This window comes from Podarcis vaucheri, assembly GCF_965113315.1.
Source record: "Podarcis vaucheri genome assembly, chromosome: 8".
In the NCBI taxonomy this organism is placed as follows: Eukaryota; Metazoa; Chordata; class Lepidosauria; order Squamata; family Lacertidae; genus Podarcis; species Podarcis vaucheri.
In genome coordinates, this window is record NC_138766.1 from 26511507 (window position 1) to 26536765 (window position 25259).

General features: G+C 41.9%; 1 protein-coding gene across 4 annotated transcripts in view; it reads right to left on the reverse strand.

Moving 5' to 3' along the window:
- The window catches only part of BCL2 (BCL2 apoptosis regulator), a gene marked incomplete at its 3' end in the record, with an annotated part of 209876 nt that extends 185288 nt beyond the window's left edge, over positions 1-24588 (reverse strand). Inside the window, exons 1-3 of one of the 4 annotated variants that reach the window (XM_082234482.1) lie at positions 24479-24588; positions 23812-24125; positions 22584-23480 (exon numbers count right to left, since the gene is read on the reverse strand). In XM_082234482.1, coding sequence (XP_082090608.1) covers positions 22584-23144 — 561 coding nt within the window. In that variant the 5' untranslated portion in view covers positions 23145-23480; positions 23812-24125; positions 24479-24588. Of the gene's footprint in view, positions 1-22112; positions 22182-22583; positions 23481-23811; positions 24458-24478 lie in introns of those variants that run through there. The other 3 variants (XM_082234484.1, XM_082234481.1, XM_082234483.1) reach the window with 3 other exon arrangements.
- Positions 24589-25259: the final 671 nt, after the last annotated feature.

Here is a 25259-nt window from a genome sequence, read left to right on the forward strand (position 1 = left end):
CTATCTATGGCAAGACGGGGCGAAATAATATGGCAAGCACAGTTGGCGGTAATTATCATTGCATTTTAACTACAGTACATCCATTAACAGCCCAAGCCATAATATGATCCGCTGTTGCAAATTCAATAAAATAAACAAATTCCTGGAGGACTGGATTCTTATTTGGCCCCTAACGTTAGCACAATAAACATATACATGATTGGGAAAGACAACTCAAATTAATGTTGTAGTCCAAGCTTACTGAACTGAATTTAACCTGAGTTCCACCCCAGCAAAATGCAAAAATGGAACAATAAATTTTGCAGCTTGTTTGTTTTTAAACCCTGTTGAAACTGACTGGAGAGGATATTTCACTTGGCTTCTCATTAAGATCAAATTAATTCACTGTTTGAAAGTCATTCCAGGCCTAATCCAGAATCCCTTGGAGAGTAGAGAAAGGTTCACATTGATTTAGTGGGCTATGAACTAAGCTACCAAGAAACAACTTCTTACAGGAAAAACTAAAATGCATAGCTTATGGCCTGCCATAATCTGTACAACCAGTCCTTCATGTAGTTTGTTTTGCATTCACATTCAAAACTGTTTTAAATGAAAAAGCACCTTGCCCATTTTGCTGGGTCACTGGCTGCAGGAAGGGGGGACACTTCCAGAACACTTTTATTTGAGCACATACTTCTCCCTTGGCTATGCACAGTTGCAGCTTTGGTCTTCTGAATCCCTTATCCTCGGACTTTATTATATAGCCCCTTACCTTATGGACCAGGAGATTGCATACATTTCTTCTATATTTGTGACAAACCTACTAAAATGTAAAACAGGGTGCTGGATACAAACCAACCAAACACATGCGCCTAAACAAATGGGAGTTTTGTCAGAAGCGGAAACGAAAAGGTGAAGCACTGGACAACCAACTGAAGATCAGCTACGCATTTTACCTACTCCTGGCTTCATCTCTCTAATCTATTTTTATATATGAGTGCCTATAGGGTTGCAGAGTACCACGTACTTTAAAAACAGTAAGCGATATGATAAGAATGCCATAGAAAGCATTAAAAGCACAGGAGCAACAGCCACGAAAATCAGTACAATCCAGCAGAATCATAAAAGCAATATGAAAATGAGTTGTAAAAAATGCTGGGAAGGGCTGGACAACTAAAAACACCAAATAAAGACATCAACACCAAAAAAACCAAAATAGACATCAGAGTTGGTGACAGGTGAGCTTCTCTGGGGAGGACATTTGAGATGTGAAGTGATTCAATAACTGGACCTCTCCTCCCAATCATCATCTGCCCCAGTCTAAGTGGTGGAAAGACCCAGAGGAGAACCTCCTGGGGGAAAGGACTGGAGCTCAGAGGCAGAGTGACTGCTTCAGATGCAGAATGTCCAGAGTTCAATTCTTGGCATGCTCAGGCATAGCTGGGAGAGACTTGTCTGGTTGGTAGTTCTATGGATGGTCTTTGCTAAAAACCCATGTTAGTGTCTAGAAGGTCAATGCTCTGAATATAATCTATTGCCTCTGAAGGTAATGGGAGTATTTGAACACTTGATGATCCCACAATTTCAGTTAAGTTATCTGATTCTCATCCTAGTAGCAGGCTAGGTTAGAACCAGAGTACAGTGGTACCTCGGGTTACAGACACTTCAGGTTACAGACTCCGCTAACCCAGAAATAGTACCTTGGGTTAAGAACTTTGCTTCAGGATGAGAACAGAAATCGCACGGTGGCAGCGGGAGGCCCCATTAGCTAATGTGGTACCTCAGGTTAAGAACTGTCTCAGGTTAAGAACGGACCTCAACGAATTAAGTTCTTAACCCGAGGTACCACTGTATCCGGTTTCAATTCCCAAACATGTTGTCAGATGCAACCTGTAGTCAGGCTGGAACAACAATTTGAAATGTGCTGGCCCAAGGCACGAGACCCCAACATTTTAAAAGTTGCATTCACACAGTATACTGGTGCCTGTTGGATCAAAAATCACCAAAGACTTGGTTTGGTGGTGACATTTTGAAATGAGGAATGCAAGATTTAGAACTAGGTCTGTTACTGGCTAGAGCCAACATGAAATTGTTTAAAAAGTAACATAGGTTAATCAGGGCTATGAAGCTCAATTCAATAAACAGGTGAATTAACCGATTAAAACACTTTTAAATTAACTACAGCATACCTCTGACAGGCAGCAGATTTTAAAAAGAAATACACAGCACTGATGATGAAACTAATGATAAAAACCTGCAGTGGCAAGCAACATCTTAAAAGCAATCTAAAACCAAGAATCCCCATACATCTTGTTTCAGAAACATTGATTTACACATGCAGCTTTAAAACAGAAAGATCTATGGACTTAAACTCATATATGGAATGGATCAGAACTTCTTTTGAGTCCCAATTTTACGAATATATGTTATCTTACTGTTTTATACCTAATATTCATGATTGTAACATGGTCAATACAGGTCAACCAGCCACCTTGCTTTCTTATGCCGAGTGATTTGTGTTTTGGTATCCCCTCTGATAAATATTTCATTATTGATAACAGAGGGGTTCTCCAGATGTTACTGGATTACACCTCTCATCATTCCTTCTCATTGGCCGTTCCAGTGTTAGAAACTCAGGTATATCAGCTAGGCACCAAATGGTTCCTTAAACCAGGGTTACAGTTGCCAAAATGGAATGCCTGGTTGCCATTTTGGAGCCAGATGGCTCCAAAGTTGTATTTTTCAATACAACTTTTTAGTTCCTAAGTTTCATTCTGATTGTGCAGACAAAATACAGTGGTGCCCCGCAAGACGAATGCCTCGCAAGACGAAAAACTCGCTAGACGAAAGGGTTTTTCGGTTTTGCGTTGCTTCGCTAGACAAATTTCCCTATGGGCTTGCTTCGCAAGACGAAAACGTCTTGCGCTTTTTTTTTTAAAGCCGCTTGAAGAGGCGCAGTTGCGACGGACCGTGCTTCGCAAGACGAAAAACATCGCAAGACGAAAAGACTCGCGGAACGAATTACTTTTCGTCTTGCGAGGCACCACTGTATAACAAAATATAACTACAGGATGTGTTGCTAGTGTGTGAAAACAGTCAAGATCCAGGCATGCACCTCCGGATGGTGGAGGCGTCAGGTGCCGTCCTGGCAACTGGGCATCTTCACTTGGTCACAAGTGGCCGATAGTTAGGTGCAAAATGTGCCTGGCATATTTTGAACGCTGGGCCATTCTGGCTGGGACAGATGGGACTTGTAGTCTCCAACATCTGGAGGGCCCAGTGTTGGTGACCACAATGGGCACTCTGTGTAGAGCCAGTGAAATGGACAGAAATATAGGTACTCCTGAGAAATAATTAGATGTTGTCCAAAAAGAGTTTTTTAGACTGTGTATGCTATTTTCTCAAGGTATCAAAACTCTCTAAACTAAGACCATGGCATGCATATTGAACAACAGCTGTAGGTGAAACAGAAGTCTTAACATGACTTCTAGGAAATGATCAAATTAATCTCTAAGGGAAAGGAGTTCCACAGCTATGCAACAGAAGCAGCAGGAACAAAAAATAATGTTCTTTCCTGTTCTTACTTGGCAGGTTACTCAAGAGGTCATTTGCCTGACTAAGGATATAATGGGACATAAAGGAAAAAGCAGAAACAACAAGAGGAGGAGAAGAGCAGAAGAAGTTCGGATCAAAGCATTAAACCCTATGATGAAAACACAGCACAATATAAATACAATCCCATCAGATAAAACTGTGTAATTAAAAATTGATATGCAGAAAGTGATAATAAGCAAATCACTGAATAAAGTGGAGATAGGTGAGAAAGCACAGCCTCTGAGAAAACTGTGGAATTCCACACTGTGGAATTGGCGATGTAAAGTGAAATTATTGTTTGATGAGAAAATGAAAACAAATTATATTTAAAAAAATAAAAGTAAACTACAACTCCCAGGATTCTTTTGGGGCGGAAATGATGACAGTGAAACACTCAATATAAATTCACAGTGTGGAATGCTGTTGTTGCTTTTTTGTCCCAGTGCTTTTTCAAAGAGGATTAAGAAGCATAAGTGTTCTTTGCACTTGTAATCAAGGGTCTGAATTGGTCCTGAGTTATTATGACTAATCTTGTGTGCATTAGAGTGGATCCAAATTATTTTTTGCACTACAAAGTCTTAGTATTTCAACAACTCCATTACACTTGAGATTAGGAGTCTTCCTTTTTCCAGGGCTAAACTCAACAGCTGATGTGCCAAGATTCAGGTACAAGCAAAAGTGGCCTGCACCTTTGCTTTCTGCCACCTTGAAGTCTATGACTTGAGAAGATCGGCGCATCCTGCTTTTCTCATCTGAAAGCAGTGGGTGGGGACAGTACTGTTTGCAAAGAGAGAGAAAACACCCAACAATATAATGAAAACCCATGAGGCATGTAACAGCTTACTTGCAGATGTTTCAAACCTTAAGTCTTGATTGTTTAAAATGTGTCTAGGTTTCCCTTCACAATTTAATTTCCTGGCAAATGTTTAAACTCACTTTCGACCTGCATGTCAAACATTGCAGGCATCCTGCTGCAAATGATTTTATGGAAATAGTACACTTTTATATGCCAATTCTGACCAAAATTAAACCAGGCAAAATGGAAATAATTCTGCTGGATAGGTGGGGATTACACGTGGTGCCTTTGTTTACGAACAGAGCTGCAGGATAAAAATAGGCATCAGAATATTGTGAACAACATGTCATTGGGCCTCTATGCACAGTGGAAAGAACATGAAGGGTGTGTCTAAAATAAGAAAACAGCCTCTTTTAGAGGTAAAACAAAAAATATCCCCCAACTTTAAACAAATGACAGCCTGCTTGAGCTGGTATTTGCACATACCCCGAAAAACTTCAAGATAGTTCAACAATTCAATCTATTCATGTTTACAGTTTATTGCTCTGCTCAGTAGAAGGATAAAACAAATTGTTCTGTTGCTTTTCTATTCCCAGGTCTCACAGTTCATCCTTCATGAATATTAAAGGATGATTTCTTTGATCCATACTCTAAATATGAAATGCAAATCACCAAGTACTTGCTTGTAATTTATCATATGATAAGTTCTGAACTTTGCAATACATTTCTATTATCAATAATCAAGTCAAGAAGCAACATAACACAGAACCACCCAAGTTCTATAACCTAAAAGCTAGGAAACCCACAAAAACAGCAGAATAAAAATGGTAAATGGTCATGGGTAAAAAGATTCCTGCTTTGCAGAGGGTTGCACTAGATGACCCTTGTGGTCCGTTACAGCTCTATGATTCTGTGAGTCTGTGAAAAAGCACATCAAAGCATGGGTGCCATCCCTAAGAAGGCCCTTCCTTTCACTCTAGCAGTTGCCTTTATAGCAAGTAGAAACAATGAGGGAATGCGTGAAGTCATTCCCAGATTCTAAAACTGTCCAAAGCTCGAGCATTTTATGGGACAAACAGAAATACTACGACATGTTCATGGAAAAAAATCTTTCAAGCAGAAAGACAAGAGTTCAAAAAAACAGACTAAGGAAAATTTCTGTAACCACAATTTTTAGCTTTCCTTATACTTGCTTTTGGGGCCTTACATGCATTCATTAAACACAGCCTTAAATACTGAACGGGCTTTTGAAAGAACTATTCTTATGAATCTCAAAACCTCTAGAGGAGAATTGAGGCACAGTTATGCAGTATTTAAAATACATACCACCAGCATGAAAATGCAGTTTAACTGTTTATAAGCTTATAAATCCATGCAATTCTTTCCTCAATTATACTTTTATTCATCCTTTACATAAAAGCACAGTTCCATCTAATGGTCTTATAAAATCCCCCATCACTGTAAAACTGTAGAGACATTGACTGAATAGGAGGAAGAAGGGGTGAGTGGGAATAAGAATTAGCAGGGTCTAGCTAACACGGAATTCACTATAACATAGGATTCCTTTATATATTCAGTCCCTGACATGGTACAGTCTTCCCATGCGATGGTACTACTTTGAATTATCTATACCTGCTTTGGTTTGAAATAAACTCTACATCAAACACATGAACCTCAAGAGAAGCTTTACCATCACAAAAAGGTTTAATGTGGAGGACACTTTTGATTGGGTTAGTGCAAGAGAAGACTGTACCACATTCAAACAAATCAATGACCTTACAGAGTTAAAAAAACCCCAACAACAACCAAAGGCAAAGCCATCCATAAAAAGTGAGCAAATGGAATTCAATTCCAGCACTTTAACTATAGCCCCAAAGCACCAGAATCAATACAGGGCAATAGCAGAAAAGAGTAATCAAACCAAGGCACCTTTACATTGACCATGGCGACTGGGCTTAAAGTTGAGAGCACCCTAACTACAGTGGTACCTCGGGTTACAAACACTTCAGGTTATGCGATTTCGGGTTGCGCACTGCACCAAACCCGGAAGTACCGGAACGGATTACTTCTGGGTTTCGGCGCTTGTGCATGCGCAGAAGCGCTAAATCGTGCTTTGCACATGCGCAGAAAGGCCGAATCGCAAACTACGTGTGTGCAGATGCGGCACTGCAGTTTGCGAACTTTGCAGGTTGTGAACATGCCTCCTGCACAGATCACATTCGCACCCCAAGGTTCCACTGTATTAGCATTCACCAACATCTGGCTGATATATCTTTCTTTAGGCTAGACACCATAAAATCAGAAATACAGTGGTACCTCGGGTTACAGACGCTTCAGGTTACAGACTCCGCTAACCCAGAAATAGTACCTCGGATTCTGTTAGAAAACACTGATGTCCTAGATCTGGAAGGCTTTAATAATTCGCTAGGTTGGCATGCGTATTTGTGGTATGACAAGGGAAAAACACACGGAATGTTTAAAAACCATATTGTCAGAAAAGCAATATTTATGGTCTGGAAAAAATACAAAGACTTATTGGAAAGCAAAACTCCGAGGTGGGTATCACCAATAGAGGCCAAGGCTCGGAAAAAACCCAATATGGAGGCCGGCTGGCCGAAATATTGGGAAATAATAGAAAACATTGGAGACAATTGGAGGTTGCAGAGCTTTGAAAAACTAAAGGGTAAGGTGCAAGATTGGCTTCATTATGCCCAAATTAATGAAGTTTTCAAGTTAGACAAAAAAACAGGATTCCAGGTGGAAAAATCGAAACTTGAGACAGAGTTGTTAGAACCAAAGACCAAGCTATTATCGAGAATGTATAACTTGCTGCTTAAATGGAATACTCAGGATGAGACAGTTAAATCAGCCATGATAAAATGGGCTCAGGACATTGGTCATAATATCATGTCTGGAGACTGGGAGAGGTTATGGACCACCGGTATGAAGTTTACTGCATGTAATGCTTTGAAAGAAAATATCATGAAAATGGTATACAGGTGGTACATGACCCCGGTCAAGCTGGCTAAGATATACCATTTGTCCGATAATAAATGTTGGAAGCGTAAGGAGGCTGAGGGGACATTCTTTCATCTTTGGTGGACTTGTCCAAAAGTGAAGGCCTTCTGGGAAATGATTTATAACGAGTTAAAAAAGGTGTTTAAGTACACATTCCCTAAGAAACCGGAGGCCTTTCTTCTGGGCATTGTCAGCCAGAAGGTGTTAAAGAAGGATAGAACTTTTTTCATGTATGCTACCACAGCAGCAAGAATTCTTATTGCTAAGCATTGGAAGACTCAAGATTTGCCCACACTGGAGGACTGGCAGACGCAACTGATGAACTACATGGAACTAGCCGAGATGACTGCCAGGATCCGAGATTTGGGAGAAGAAGCAATGGAGGAGGATTGGAAAAAATTTAAGGACTATTTGCAAAAGTATTATAAGTTATATGAACTTTAAGATGCCGTATGATTTGGAAGGTTAGCCCCAGCAACGAGAGTGGATTATATATGAAATTAGATAATATTTATGAAAGAATTAAAGTTTAAATGGGTAAAAATGATAATATGCTATATTTTTAGAGTAAATGGAAAATAAGGGATTTAAACTTAAATTGCAATTGAAAGTACAAAGAAATACATGAAACAAGGGTATAACTTGCTGATAATTTTATTGTTAAGAACGCATTATGCGGGAGATGCGAGGAAGTCCGATAGAAATTTGATATAAGTTGTTGAAATGGTTTTGATTCTCTGTTTTCTTTTTCCTCTTTTCTATTTTCTATGTTTTTTCTTTTTTCTGTCTTTTCTGTAATTGGAAAAAATGTAATAAAAATTATTATAAAAAAAAACCAGAAATAGTACCTCGGGTTAAGAACTTTGCTTCAGGATGAGAACAGAAATCGTGCGGCGGCAGCGGGAGGCTCCATTAGCTAAATTGGTGCTTCAGGTTAAGAATGGAGGTCCGTTCTTAACCCGAAACTGTTCCTAACCTGAAGCACCACTTTAGCTAATGGGGCCTCCCACTGCCGCTGCACCGCTGCTTCATGATTTCTGTTCTCATCCTGAAGCAAAGTGCTTAACCCGAGGTACTATTTCTGGGTTAGTGGAGTCTGTAACCTGAAGCGTCTGTAACCTGAAGCATCTGTAACCAGAGGTACCACTGTACTGTTTTTTTAGACAGTGTATTTATGTGCTCAAGAATCCTTCATCTGACACCTCATGAGTATGTGGTTGCTCATGCACATAATTTGTGGCAGGCTTACAATTTGAGGGTCAGTTTGTTTTTGCTTGTTTGTTTTATCATTCTTGTCCTTTCTTTTTCTATCAGATCACAAAAACAATTCCTAGAAGAAAATCTCTGCACTTTTCTTCTTGGACACAGAAATGTAAGTTTATCACAATTATTATTTTTTTTTTTAAAAGAATAATGTTTTTCTGCTGGAAGCGGGAACTGTGACCCAAAAGTATTACTGTGAGTGGGTGGGATGACACTTGGAAAACCCGTAGATACATAGAGATAAATAGCATCTGTTTTGACATGTTCCTGCCTTGTTTGCACCACACAGCAGTGGAGGAAAGTCATATGGATCTATCTCATGATCATGAAGTATGGGTAAAGGGTCATCTGCCGATTATTAAGGACAAGGGGGAAGACAACAAGCACAGTTAAGTCTGGAACATAAAATGGGTAGGATCCAGACTTTGCTCCTCTGGGGATGCTTCTACCAGTGGAAGGGACACTTTCCCCAATCACCCCTGCCCTCTCTGCAGCCCTGGCTTCACCAGCCACACTGTTCCAGAGGATTAGGAGGCTATCCCGAACTGTATGGGGATGGTGCTAGAGGCTGCAAGGGGGAAAGGAATCAGCAAAACTCAGCTGGATTGAAAACCTTCAGCAGATAGTAGGAGTCTTTTCATACGCCGGCAGTGAAGTCTATATCCAGCCCAAAAAAAGCAGCAATCTGAGTTATTCTATTAAAATCCCACAAGCAAATAATTACCAATCATTTTCTGGAGGAGGTGTGTGTCTCCCCCCCCCTCCCTGAGCTTTAGGGAATCCAAGCTATCCATTCAAGAGACAGCAAACAATGCAACGTTTACAATGCAACTACGTACCACAGGCCAATCCGTTCAAAATACTATTACTTGTATATTCTCTCTTGATTGCTTTTCAGTATCACTAGCCTTAATTCTCACTGAGTGAATTGCATTATGTAGTCATGTTTTAAAGTCTTCTCTGCAGTGGCACCGTGTTTGTGAAATGCTCTCCCCTTGAAAGCCCAGCTGGTGCCAACATTATCATTTGCTTGCCCAGGCAGTTCAAATATTTTAGTTGGTAAGGAGGCAACCCTATGGCAAGATGGGATGAACATCTAAGGATACAGGGGACCTCCAGTTCAGCCAGCTGACTCCCAGCTAAGCCAGGGTTAAGTCCCTAACCCCAGCTCAGCCGAATATATGCCGGTGCAATTTGCTCAGCTAAGCTCAGCCTTATGCTGGCTGAGTCAAGGCCAGTGTAAGTCCTCAAAGGGGGGCATTCTGGGGGTGTGGTTGGGTAGGACTACAGAGCGAGAACTTGGGCTGCATCGTAAGCTTGTTCAGCTCAGTCACACCACCTGGAAACCTGGTAGGATACTACAGTATTTTTAATGCCAGGCTTAGGTACAACAGCAGCAGCAATAGCAGCCCCACTGCTGAATGGGGTTTGGATCTGGTGCACTTTATGCTGGCTTAATTTATACCGTCTTGCTTTACTCCAGCTTCTTTTGCTCCCATAGTGTTCTATGGCAGCTGTTACAATTGTTTGATGAAGGGTTTAGGGTTTTTATTACTGTGCATTATACAATTTTTGTTTTATTTTATGCATTATATAGATGAAGGGCAGGCGACAAATTTTTCAAAGAAATGACTAAATATTCTAATATAGTGTTACTGATGGTTAAGTAGCTTGAGGTCCTTCTTCCTTTGCATATTATTCCATTTCCAATGTTAAGGTCAGCGACAGATTCCCATTTAAGCAAAACAGCGATCCATTCAAATACCATGAGCAGCTTTCCTCACTTGTAAAAGTGATCAGGCGTCGAAAAGTTGGCAGTACCGGGTTTTGCTTTTCATTCCAGAAGCTCAGAAACGTTGTTGCCTTGGTTTCATTCAGTCTAATTCTCAGGCTGCCTTTTTTTTATTTTTATTTTTTACCCATCAGACTGTTTAAGCTGCCAGATTGCAAACCGGGAAAACATAAAAAGTAGGAAGTAATCAGAGTCGTTGCTTTCCATCTTTGTTTCATTCCATGAGCAGAATTTTTTACCCACTCACAACACAGCTGCATCCAAAGTTGACAATTAAAAGAAAAAATGCAGAACACAACAGCTGGCGATGTTCCCTTCCACTTTTTCACTGTGTCACTAGGGTATGGATTAATTTAAAGAAGTTAAAAGTTTAGTAGTGGCATTTACATGCTACATTCTGCGTTTGGTCAACCCTGTAGCTAAAGGACAGTCCACTCCTCCAGCCACCACTGTCCCATAGCTCATCCTTGGTCAGCCTGATGCCATCCAGTTGGACGACAACTCCCTTTGGCATGGGCTAGTCAGGATCGATCTGAGTTGTAGCCCAAAACATCTGGACTACTTTGATTATTTAATTTCCACATTTCTAAGTGGCTGACAAGTGACTGAAGCAACAACAGACTTAACTTAAAATATTACAAAAACACACAGTTACATTTACAAATGTTACGCTAATACAAAGTTACTAAAATATAGCCATTAGTATCGATTCATTTCCCTTCCTGAAATACCCAGCATCTCAGCCTCTGGGTTCTTAAGTCTCTAACTCTGGACTTGCTTTTTACAGGCAGACCCAAGTTGGATGGAGCTTCCTTGGGCTGCCAACAGGTGTGTCTCATTCAGCTGCTCTCTCCACATCCAGTTTCAGGTACAACAGGTTTGTGGAGTTTCCCAGGCGGTCCAGAGGATGGGGAAAGGCTCCCCCAACCACACACAGCTCTTTCTTCACCATCTATCTTCCTCCTCCTCTAGCTCCTATACCCAGTAGGTATAGGGTTGCAACCTTAAGCACTTAATGATCCACTGGTTTCTTATATTCCCTAAGGCAGAGGCTTTCCATCTGTGATTGGGTCAGACGTGACTGGTCAGAAGGAGGGCTCTCCTTCTCTCTCTCTTCACGTCAACTATCTTACCTGCATATCTGCAAATCTTTCTCTCTTTATCTGTCTGTCTCTTTTCTCTGGCCTGACCTGAGTCCTGCTCTTCCTCCTGCTGCTCGCACTTACACACATGCCAAAAAGTGCACCTGAAAAGGGGTGGTTGTGGGCCAGAATGGGGGGGCAAAGCAAAGTGGGGAATCCCTGCTTAAATGTGTCCTGTAATGGAACCCCAGTGTAAATGGCTCCCACACGGTCAAGGGCACCAGCGTGGACTCAAAAAGGTTGAAAACCACTGCCCTAAGGTAAGAACTGCATGTTAAACTATCAAACACGTTTCCCAAAGGCATGTATTTTGCTTAACAAAAAAATGAAGGAGAGGAGGGAATCTCAAGGGGGAAATCAGTTAGAAGGATCTGCAGGGGAGATCAGCAAGCTTCCAATTACATTACTGCTGCCATGAGTGCTGGAAGAAAGACCTGCTCCCTGCTGCAAAGCCCATTTCCACATCTCCTAGGGGCGAGGCTCAGACTCACTTTGAACAGCTAAAAGAGGCTCCTGAGAGGCCACTGGGACATTGGTGGAATAACTCTTAAGGTAAAGGTAAAGGGACTCCTGACCATTAGGTCCAGTCGTGACCGACTCTGGGGTTGCGGCACTCATCTCGCTTTATTGGCCGAGGGAGCCGGCATACAGCTTCCGGGTCATGTGGCCAGCATGACTAAGCCACTTCTGGTGAACCAGAGCAGCACACAGAAACACCGTTTCCCTTCCCACCCTTCCCATACCTATTTATCTACTTGCACTGACGTGTTTTCGAACTGCTAGGTTGGCAGGAGGGAATAACTCTTAGGTTGGGGCAATTGGCTAAAATGTTTTAAATGGTTCTAATTTTAGTTCCTCTATTTTGTTTTTGTCCAGTTGGTGTTGGTTTAATGTTTAGTTAGACTGGTTGTTGTTGTTTTCTATTGATCTATTGGTTTGTTGATTGTATAGGCTATTTTGTTTTTTAATGTTTGATGTTTTGTTTTGTTTTTATATAAGCTGTAAGCTGCCCAGAGTGGCTGGGGAAACCCAGCCAGATGGGCGGGATATAAATTAAAACAAAACAACAACAACAACAACAACAACAACAACAACAACAACAACTATTATTATTATTATTATTATTATTATTATTATTATTATTATACATTGCCAATTTCCTCACACCAAACTCTTTCTGTTCTCAAAGCCTGGATAGGGGGAAACAATTTAAAAAAACCAGCCCTGTGTGGAAGCCAATTCCTAGGGAAATTTAACATTACAAGGGGTAAGAACGTGTTTGCTTTGTAATACGTAATTCTGCCCTCAGGTGCAACTAGTTTTCCTTGCATCATAGTCTATAACTACACACTGCAAACCTTTTTATTTAAAATTTAGTAATTGCCACACTGGGTATCCTGTTAGACTGGTTAACTGTTAGTTACTCTATATAAACTTCTTCTGAGTCATCACCCATCCATAGGGCTCAAAGCAGATAACAAGAACAAAGATTTAAATATTGTACCACACTCGTTGAGATACATTTGATGTAAAATCCAGAGTTCCTGTAGTTTGTAATTTGTTAAAAAAGAAAAAAGAAAAAATGTTTGAATAATAGCAATTGCGTTTTGAGGGGTGGGGAAAACTCAGAAAGTGCTTCTCTTTCCCGACTTTGACGTAAAGGTTTTCAACATATTAAAGGCACCACACACAAACCGACAACTTGGCTATGTCACGCTCAGTAAAATCCCCAAAATTTCGGTTTCCAATTGCAATGTTTCTGCCATCAACATAAAGACAATTATGAGAAAGATTGTCAACAGAAAGTCATTTGGTACATATTACTGCATAAGGAAGGCAGCTGAAAAACTTAAAAACTGTTCCCCATGTCAGCTATGTGTTAGTCGAATGCGTTATTTCTCTATGACCATTTCTCTATGACTTACACTGTATGTTATTGCCCTGTAATGTGACTAGCCTTAGAAGATGTTCTGAATCAGAGTTGAAAAACTCTCCCCACCCCTTAAGATCTAATGGGGGTACAATTGTTTTCAAGGGAACAACTAGTTTGGGAAGGGTCTTTATGGCATGTGCATCTCCTCTGAGAGTAATTTCACCTCCCAAATTACACCCACAAAGGGGGAATGTGGCAGGGAGGGAGTAAGCTTTGATCAGAAACTGACAGTAAATAAATTTCTCGTGTGAATAGCTTGGCTGAAATTGTTTTGGCCTTCACTGTTTGATTATTAACAATTCTGAGCAGGCAGATTTCTAAACATTTGTTTTTTAGAGTTGTCAGAGCGGCAGCCTGAAAACTCTTTTCCCCTTCAAAGCTGCCGACATGGCCACTGAGGCGTTGGGTGGGAGGCAGGACTCGGCTGCCACTGCTAAGCCAGAAGCAATGGAAGAGGAAGGCCCCAAGTCCTCACTGGACAGCACTGAGAGGCGGATAGGGATGGAGGAGAAATCTGTTTCAAATGCATTAATATATAAAGGTTGGCACTTCCAACCTGATCAGGCTTTGACTGCATCAGACTGCCTCTTCCACTGAGCACCTGCTTATGTCTGAGGTGTGTGTGTGTGTGTGTGTGAAAATCTATGCAAAACTGTATGCAAAAAATACAAACTTTATACATACCTAAGAGCCAAGTCCCATACTTTCTGCAGCATAATTTTATTAGTATACATGTGTGTTAGTATTTTTATACAGGTTTTATACACTGTTGTATGCACCTGTTTATATGCTAGTTATTTTAGGAAACCCTAAAGGGAGTGCATGTATAATATGTAACATTCATGATGTTGGCATCCATCTGTCTCGAGAGACAATGGAGTGTGCCTCTGGGGGTGAAAATTAGTATAATTCTCCTCATCCTGAGCCACTCATCCCTCGTCCCAGAGAATCTCACCATAGGATTGTCCCCTTAGTGGAGAGTAGGAAAAATTCTATCATTGCTCTAGTCTAAAGCTCTAGTCTATCTATTGCTCCATTCGTGGACATCAGTTAAATATTATTATTTGTCTCACAGGTACACCTTCATTACAAATGTAAACTATTGTCCATATGGGATTCCTAAGAGAAAAGCTAGTTTCTGGAGACTGCTGAAAATGTTTTTTATCCTTAGCCTGTTGGGAGAGTTATAATAGTTAAAACAGATCTGAAACTGTTTTAAAATATATATTGTATACACAGGCAGTCTTTTACAGCTAGCTTAATGTATACAACTGCAGAAACCTGAATCAATCTTAAGAGTCACGACTTTGGTAGTCTATTCAGCTAGCACTGTATGCTTAAATGTTTTTAACTAATACTGAAGCATTTGCCAATGGGCTAGAGTAGATATGAGCTGAAACAAGTATTTCAAATAATTCAAATCACCTAGCCTTGATCCAGAGATATGAGATATGCACACTACTTTCTGCATGCTTCCTTATAGATCTAGTCTCTGAAACTTTTGGCATTTAAAAAACAACCCCTGAACTCTTCAGATTCAGTGAAAATGAAGTTGTCTTGAACCATAGGTTGGATTCTGACTAACAGTGAAATCCTATACATGTCCATTCAGAAGTAAGTCTAGTTGGATGGCAATGACTCCCAAGCGAGGTTAGGATCACAGTCAAATAATTAATTCAACTTGGAAAAGTTGTCAAACTGTGTACACTGTCAGGAACAGAGTTCTAAAAATCAAATTGTTAATGAAATCAGAGGACAATTCCCTAATCCATCAACAACATCATTCTGCATTTGCCAAGTATTCCTATATGCTATTCCTGTTGTGGAGGAGATTTACAACATCGCGCACCTCCATCTGTCATATTGTTATACACGGAATGAAAAACACTGTCCCAGAACTGCCCTCAGAAATATGTGTGCTGTGTTGCCAGTAAGCTCAACTCCCTTCTAATGGATACGGTATTTATTCCTGTTTGGCCACAGACCTCCAGAACCAGCATTTGCTGCATGGAGATATGAAGTGAAGCATAAACTTTCTTTCCCCATTTGTCTGAGAAAAGGAGGATATGTAGAACAGTTCAGGTCCCAGCTTGCAGAAAACAAAAGGAGGAATTTGTCACTCAGCTTCAGTTTTTGATTGGTAAATGCCTACAAATACTTAGCAGACACTTCATGCCCGGGTGGCTAGATGCTCTTTAACCAAGCTCCTCTGTCCACTTTTCCTCTTCTTAAATAATCTACCTGAAAACAAGTATTTGCTTTCAAGAGTCACTTGCATTAAGCTGGAATCAGCTGTTTTGAAACAGCATGCACACCGTTGTTCCCATTGCAAACAAAACGCTTTCTTCTTCAATAAGAAAGGTTCATTGTCTGGTCAAATACACCAGAATGAACCCGCTATAAGCAATGTGTTTTCCAACCACTGAGATGAATTCAAGAAAAAACAACAACATTCATGCCTTTTGAAACAAGACCTCAGGCCTAAGTCTCCTCTGCTGTATGCCAGTGTTAGACCCATTACAGTCCTAATCATACCTGACAGTCATCTTTAAAACCTTATACAAATCACCTCTGAAAGAAAAGCTGATAATAATAAACAATAATAGTATCATTCTGTTATTTTTGTACTGCTTTCCTTGTTCCTATTACATTTAGTAGCTCACCTTGAGATATGTATGCGGAAGGTGATTAATAAATAATGATAAGAGGAAGATAAGTTTGCAAAAGGTATTTTCTTGAATTGTTAAAACACTTTCAAATGCATTGCAGGACTGCCCAACTTCAGATACAGGGTTCAAATGAAGAGCGTATTAAAATATATATTCAGGTCTTTAAACTCAGCAGTCCCACAGACAATTGTGTGCAATTATCTAGCTACAATCTAAGATGGGGGAAAAGAAGAGGGGGAAACTGATGTTACGGCTGCCGTTTCTGAAGGGTTTCTGGTACTCTGTGACCACTGACATTTAGGAGACTGGAACTGCGTGCGTCAGTGACTAGAAAGCACAACAGAAAGTTGGAGAGCACATTAGGCAGTCAGTCAACTGGAACAAAAAGAGAACTACAGTTTAGTAACAGCGGAATAAAAGCATGTAAAAACAGGCCAGACATAAAAGTCAGCAGGATCAGCATATGACTCTAAAAGGCACTTTTCCATCAGAGAGCTTCTCTCCTCCCCCCCCCCCCACAAGCACATCCGAGCACGGCCGTTGCTTATAAAAATGCATGTCTTTGTTAAAAGCCTAATTCCCTTTGATCAGAATGAGCCGGCTGTCCCCAACATGGTGCCCTCCGGATGTTTTTTGGACCACGAAATGTGGCAGCCAGAATAGACAGTTTACTTGCTGGAGCTGGAAAAATGGATTGTGTGCCACCAGCCTTTAAAGCTCCGCACTGGTAGAGAGTCTGCTACTGCGCCCAGTTCTATATACAGCCCTACACAGCTGGGGGGGCAAATGTTTGAATGGAGCACCTCTCCATTACCTGCTGACCTGTGCTGATCTGTAGGAGAGGATCTGCTTGTAGTTCCATTGACAGTTGTAGTTTACTGTCTGGCAGAGCAGGTCCCTTTTCTACTATTGCTGGACCTCCCCACCGGATGTGGAACTCCCTCCCAGTGGAGATGTACCTGTCCCCAACATTATCTAAGTTAAAACACATCAGTGTTTTTTTCCTTCAAGGCTTTGGAGATGCCCAATTTAAGAACTGGGCTTCCCCACCCCGCTCCCAGACTGCAGCTTATGGTATGTATTGGTTCCATGCCTTTTGTGTGACATTGGTTAATACAGTGGTACCTCTGGTTCAGTACTTAATTCATTCCGGAGGTCCGTACTTAACCTGAAACTCTTCTTAACCTGAAGTACCACTTCAGCTAATGGGGCCTCCTGCTGCCACTGTGCCACCAGAGCACGATTTCTGCTCTCATCCTGAAGCAGAGTTCTTAACCCGAGGTACTATTTCTGGGTTAGCAGAGTTTGTAACCTGAAGCATATGTAACCCGAGGTACCACTGTATCAATAAACTGTTTGTGTGCTGCTGTCCTGGGAACCTTTGGACTGAACTGCAAAGGTTATGAATAATATATAAACACAGTGGTACCTCAGGTTACAGACGCTTCAGGTTTCAGACTCGACTGACCCAGAAATAGTACCTCAGGTTAAGAACTTTGCTTCAGGATGAGAACAGAAATCGTGCTCCGGCGGTGTGGCGGCAGTGGGAGGCCCCATTAGCTAAAGTGGTACCTCAGGTTAAGAACAGTTTCAGGTTAAGAACATACCTCCAGAACGAATTAAGTTCTTAGCCCGAGGTACCACTGTAATACAACTTGCATCAGCTGCAGCCACCATGGCAAATGATCAGGGATCATGGGAGTTGTGGTCCAAGACATGTGAAACACACTGGGGGGAAAGCCAAGTCATGCAGAATGACCCACCTAGAGATGTTACAAAGATAGGTGTACAGTATTGTATTCTACTCTACTCTTTCAATCATTTAATTTCTATACTGCCCTTCATCCAAGGATCACAGGGTGATTTACAATATAAAAACACCAAAAAACGCACAACATAGTAACAGAAACAATAACAATATTTTTTATATAGAGTTGCAGCACTGTATGCAGAACGAAGCATTTCAACAGCTTTCCAATGAGTTTTGGAGGTGCTGAAAGGTCACCTCGAAAGAAATGGCACAATCATCAGGAAACAAAAGATGCAGGGCCAGTTGTGGATCCAGGCTGCAGGTGTCCAAAACTTCTAGCTGCTGCGTATCTACACTATAGTGGTACCTTGGTTGTCGAACTTAATCAATTCCGGGAGTCTGTTCGACTCCAGGAGTCCGTTCAACTCCCAGAACCATTTGAAAACCAAGGCGTGGCTTCTGATGGGCTGCAGGAGCTTCCTTGCACTCAATCGGAAGCCGCAGACGTTGCGTCAGACATTCAGCTTCCGAAAAACCTGTACAAACTGGAATACTCATTTCGGGTTTGCGGCATTCAGGAGCCGATTTGTTCAGGAGCCAAGCCGTTCGAGAACTAAGGTACCACTGTACTATCTTCAAGTGGTTTACTAGTCACACTTTCTTCCCAGGAAACCTTGGAAGAAGTGATGTGAGATTTCTGGAAAACTTCTGAATTGGATTTTTTAACCCACCGTACATAAATGTATAGGAAATCTTCTGGTGTTCTGGAGAATAATCTAATTTAGCAAGTGGAAGCTGCCAGACTTTTCTTAAACCATACATTGTTCCTAACAAAACATACAAACCTGAAAATTTCCTATGGAAAAGCCCCACAACAATGTTAGGAAACTGCAGTTCGAAAGGATCTTTAACATTCTTCACCAACCTACAATTCCCAGGACTATTTTTTTGGAGGGAAACCTTACCTAAATTCCTGTAGCTATATCTCCTCAACATGCCAAAATTCTATTCCAAAGACAGAATAGATGGTGGCTCTGGACACAGTATAAATGTTGGCTTTGTTGCCTAACTTATTCCACCTAGTTGTTGCTTGGTAAAAGAACTTTGCATTCACCAAAGTGCTACAGAAAGCAAACAAGTGGTGACTCCACCAAAATCTGTAGAGGGCTTCTATTCAGTGTTCCGGCCAATCCATTCCATCTCCTGTTCCAAGTTTTACACACACCCCCCCCAACAGTTGGCCAACAGTTGTCTTTGGGCTTCTTCCCACCTGAGTTGTTTTAAGTTTGCAAGCCTTAGGGGTTCCTGCAAACCAGCTGGCATTGTCCTTTTGTGCATGGATGATGCAATTTAAGGAGCAGTGTTAAAGAACTGAGATGACTATCAGTAGATAAAAAAGATACCCCAATGAGATCTGAAACCAATACAAATAACCAACACTGTCTTGTGGGTTTCCCATAGGAATTGTCACTGTGTGAAAAGTGTTGGACTCGACATGCCTTTTGTCTGATTTGGCAGGGCTGTTTGCTCACTAGTAGGTGTGTTTTGAGGACTGCAACCTAAGTAAAGTATTAGGTACTGAGCATGCAGGTATCTTCTAGCTAATACCTTCCAGCTAAGAAATGTTCCGAAGACTATGCCATACATGCAGGCAAAAACAAGGAGTCCCATCCCCCCATGTAACAGGCTACTAATACAAATGTAGACTTGTCACTTAACTGCATAAATATGCTTAAATGTATTTCTCTGTTGGTTTTAAGGTTACTTCCCCACCCCCCCTTTGGAACACCTCAAACCCTTAAGAAGAGCCACATGCTGGGCTCTGAAGAGCAGCACTCTGAGAGTTGCCGACATGCAGTATACTCAAGCATCTCCACACTTCAGTTGCAGAGGAAAGTGCCTTCCAAGAAAAATACAAGTTTGCCCAAAGGTAATCACCTTTCAGATCAAGTCAGATTCCTAATTCATGAACAGCTTGTCTGCTTTCATCACTTCAAAAGAAAGTCATTCTTTATTATAAGCATATTTGGGGGTAGGTGGTAGACACTGGAAATTAAAACGAAACTGTCCGGTCGGGAAACGTACATTTACTGAATACAGGGAAAGCTACATATTAGTGCCTTGCAGTCCATATTAGGTTTCTACTGTGATTTATGTCTTGTTTGCAAGAGCAATACTGCGGTATTATAGCTGGCATGCAAATCATTTGTGTTCTCATGTGCCACCCAGAAAGTGAGTCACATGTTTCTCTTTCCTCTGGTGAATAATAACCAGTTTGGGGTGGAAGGAAGAATAAAAAGAAGAACTGCTCTCTAGGAGAAAAACACTTCCAAAATATAGAGTTGAGGCACACTAAGTATATATAGCAGTTCTGGATACGTTTAATTTAAAGGATGTTCTTTGTTCCAGAATACATCAAGCTTCCTTGAATAAAGAGAGTTTATTTTGAAAGACGGCATTTATTGCAAAACTAGGGCACAGTCCAACATGCATATATATGTGTATCATTTGATTACTGTGCATCTGGTGGCTGGCAGCTAAATGTGCGAACCAAAGAGAATTGTGTTTGAGGTGATGTGAGGAGAAGCTTCCTCTGTGGTGGCCTCTTCACACGTAAGAGTTACCACTTGATGTGGCAGATGCACTTGATGCACTTGATACACATACATGCATCCTGATCCTAAATATGCGCACCAGCTTGTCTTCCTGCAAATACATGGAACATCTCTAAAGAATATGCATCCCATTAAGAGCTCTGAAGTTGCACTGAAGGCAATGTCCATCTGTTTGCCCTAAGTTCTGCTAAGAGGTACAAAATATGGTATTAGGTTCCTGGCACTGAAACAATCTATTGAGGTAAAAACTAAGGTGGCGCATCCATTAGCAACAAAAGGTGGAGAGAAGAGGTTGTGCAGGTCCACAAGAAAAAACAGCAGAGATTAAAAAATGGATTTTCCTTCCTTTCCAAATACTTTGGTGTGAAGGCAGCCTTGTGAGTAATATGGAAGCTTACTACTCTCTACACAGTTGGATGAATAAAATAGGTCAATGTTAGGTTGTACTCTGTTTTAAAATGATTTATATTTCTTTTTTTATAATAATAGGAGACATTTGCATAGCATATATCTTTGTCTCTCTCAACAACAGAAAATGGGGGTATGTATTATTAACATGGCTTGACTATTTATGAAGCGTAAGTTCATAAACAAAGTAAGCCCACCCTTTGGTCTCAGTCTCATACACAAAAGTTACCCTTCCTTTACCTCTGTGTTTCTAGTTTTACTTTGTCTACAACTCCATTCTTTCTACCATGAGGACACCTCACTAGTGTCTGCAGCCCAACCCACCAGTTGAGAATCACTGGTTTAATCTAAAGATGAGACATACTGGTTAACTGATTCATAAAACAATTATGTGCAAAGAGATACTTATTCAAGACGGAAAAGGATTAGGGTACATTGTTAAAGACAGGTGAAAAGACAGCATATGATCTTCATATGGCAGAGTTCACCCTTCCAGAACACTTCCACTTTCTCTGCCATCACTAATTTCTATACGCAGATTTCAATTTCTTTAAGAACCACACTCAATCACAACAAAAGCCCTACACTTTCCAAGAACTGGTCACGAAAAGAAACCTATCTGCAGATTTCCTAAAAGGTGTTCATTTCTTCTTTCCCCTTCAAAGAACACTAGAGAATATTTTTTTAGAAGAAAGTAAACAAAAAACTTATTTCGTTATATCAGCTGCTATAAATATATATATGTAAATATATCTGCTTTCCTTCTTGTAAAAACTTTACCCATCAATACAAGTGTCACCTGCTTAACCTGATTGTGCACCATATGCAAAGACATTCATGTAGAATTTCATTTCTCTCCCAAATAGAAAGATAAACAGAAACAATGGAAGTGTTGTGAGGGGTACCTGCAAGGGTTGTGGCGCGCATGCAAACACATGCACACACACACTTGTGCAAGACATGGTCTAAAATAAACAAGGTGCAGATAATGAGGGTTCCACTGTGCTATGTAGTCATAATACAATTTCAGTAGCATTTTTTCTCTGCAAGCACAACCAAGAAATGGGCCACACATGACGTGAATTAGCTTCCCCCTCATCATTAGTTTTCCTCTCTCATGCTTAAACTGTGACCTCATTTTACCAGCAAATTTCACACAACCTATGAATGACATCAGCGATTAAACCTTGATTGAAACAAGATGGGGAGTTCTCACTGTAACCTGAGAGAGAAAAGCGCAACACAGTCACCTACAGGCTAGAGAGATTTATGGGAACTTTATCACTGCTGAAACACCTCAGTTTTTAAACATCTACTTTCAACACGGCAACTGACTTTTAAAGTCTGGCGCACTGGAGATAGGAATGATACAGTGTAGGTCCTCTTCTATCGAACACCTGGCAGGTCTATGGTAAGCGGTTATCACATTTTGGACCAGGACAAGCAAACTGCCAGAAACAATTAAGTACCGGAGTCCGTGAATTCTACTGGCGACAACCACGCTTGGAAAACAGCTAGCCAGGCAAGCTAGCTTTGACCCCCACTGCAAGCACATAGGTAAGGTGTAATATTGAAATAGTGGCAATGAACGCATTTGAAAATGGAAACACAGAGAAAAACATACCCAGCCTCCATTGTCTTGGATCCAGTTGTCCAGGTGCCTGTTCAGGTAGTCGGTCATCCACACTGTGATATTGTCCACAAGGGGCGACATCTCCCGGCTGACGCTCTCCACGCACATCATGCCACCGAACTCAAAGAACGCCACAATCCTCCCCCAGTTCACCCCGTCTCGGAAGAGCTCTTCCACAACTGCCGCAAAGCGAGCTCTGGCAGTGACCGGGGTCAAGTGCAGCTGTCCAGACATCTGAGCAAAGTCCCTCCTGTAACGCCGCGAAAACTCATCCCCGGCTTGACGTAAAGTTGCGTGGACAACCTGTGGCACAGGTTGCGGTCCATCAGCCGGGGCGACGTTACTTACAGGCAGCTCGGAAGGATGTGATGCCAGCCTAGAAAGGTTAGGGAAGGTCTCTGCAGCAGCAGGATCTGGAGGAGGAGGAGAAGGAAGGTCTTCTCTGTCTTCACTGGCAACCCAGTCATATCCTTTCTGCGACAGCTTGTAATGGATGTAGGTCTGCACTATCTCTCTTGTGTCGTAACCTCTTATCCCAGTCTGAGCCATCATTTATAGCAAGGAGTAGGGGAAAGGAGGGAAAATATATATGCAGAAGCGGATGGAGTGTCCCCCCCTCCCGCCCCCCCAAAAATAAAGCAGCCAGTAATAGTAAGTGCCAGTGTTTATATATAATCCAGTTGTTTTATTCTATGCAGTTCCATTGGTTGAGGTATGGGGGAGTCCTCAGGGTCTCAAAGGTATTTCCGCCTTCCCAGTGTTTCCCTCCTCAGTTTGCGATGCACGGTGGAAACCGGATTTAAAATGCAGCCAGTCCTGTATTCCACATGTAATATTTATTATGAAGCGTATTTGCAGAGACGTTCCGTCCTCTGTGTTGAAATGCATCTGAAATAAGAAAATCAGATGCTTATTCAAAGTCAGGTGCATTTCCACACATCCACACACACACCCATCCTACATGCTGCTATAGACTAGGACATGAATGAAGGAGACTGCTGGGCACACATTCCAAACAAACAAACAAACAAAAAAAACCTCCTGACATCCAATATGTGATTTACTAAAGCAGAGCAACCTCTAATGCAAATTCATGCAAAGCACATTCAACTAAAGACCCTCAACCAGTGCTTAAAGGGAACCAACCACCACCAAATGAAATAAAGTTACCCAAAGCAAATTGCCTGTGGAAAAAAACAAACAAACACAAAACACTTACTTGAAATAAATCTACTTTTCTGTCAAGTTTCCTTGCACGGAAAATAAATAAATAAATCCAAACAGTCTCAGGTCCTCTACAAAAATGAAATGCAGTAGTTTCTTTGATGATTCCCCCCCAAAAAAGTGGGGTGGGGGGAGAAAAAGAATAAGGGAAGAGTGCGGAAGATCTTCAGATACCGTTGAGTTGCTATGATTTCCAGAAAGACTCACAAGGCTCCCGTTTGAATGACATTTCCAAAGCTATGCCCCAAGTCTCAGCAATCCCTGCCGCTGAACTTCAGGAAAAGCCCCAGGACGAAAACGAGGAAATTTCTGAAAAGCATCATAAAAAAACACCTCATGTTTAAATCCCTGCTGTTTAGATTTTTTATTTAAAAAAAAAAATTCATTCAGACGCGGATCTCCCTCCACTTAGATGCCACACACACGCGCGCGCGCAAATCTGGAATGAACCACCTTTTCTACTGCTAAACTCCGGATGGGGAGAGGAAAATACAGTACCCCCCACCAAAAAATAAAAACACTGGGTTTTTTTGTGTTGCGCGCGTGTGTGTAATATATAGGGAGAGGAGGAAGAGATCCCAGGAGGCAAAGGGGCGTGTCTCAGAGGTATTAATTGGTCCTGGCCGCCACCCCCCCACCCCACCCCCCTCTGCCCTTGCTACCCCGGGCAGCCGCGCAATGCTTCCCAGTCACGAGGCGCCTCCTCCTTCTCCAGCCCGGGCTGCAGATTGGATGCGCTGGCTGAGCTGCGTTCGGCTCGGCGCTCCGGCGGCTGTTGGGGAGGTCCCGGGGGCAGGGGAAGCGCACTCGATGCAGAAGCCCAAGGGGGCGGAGAGTCGAGGCGAGCCGCTCTCACGCTCCGGGGCTCAGCAAATGGGGCGGCTTCCCTCTGGCCCCACCTCGCCGTTCATTCAAGAAAAGGGGGGGAAGAGAGAGAGAGAGAGAGGGAAGAAACAAACAAACCCATTTTTTTCTCCTTGTCTTTGCACTCGCTCGCCTCCTCCGACTTGCGTCTTGCTTTTGCACCCGCATTTCGGGGGGGTCTGAGGGTGGGTGGTCCACGGTGGGGGGAAAGGCGGCAAACCTGCTTTTCCCCCGCGCGCACTCTCTGGAGGTTTTCTTTTCTTCCTTTCCTCCCTCCTTCCCCGCCATTCATTTTTCTTCTTTTGTTTTCATGGGCTTTTAAAATTTTAGGTTATTCAGCCGCTCGTCCCGTGCTCTTAAGGCGCCGTTAAGAGCCATTTTGTGAGAGAAAAGGGCTTCTAAGCACTTTCCCCCCCCCACTTAAGGGGGGGGAGCGCATTGCAATAAAACTCGTTTACAGATGGGGAAACTGAGGCAGCAAATAGGGATAGGGAGCCACCCAGAAAGCCCATGCATGAGGTGGAACTGAACAAAAATAAGAATATAAAATTCAGCGTTGTGGAAACCGCTGACCCACGG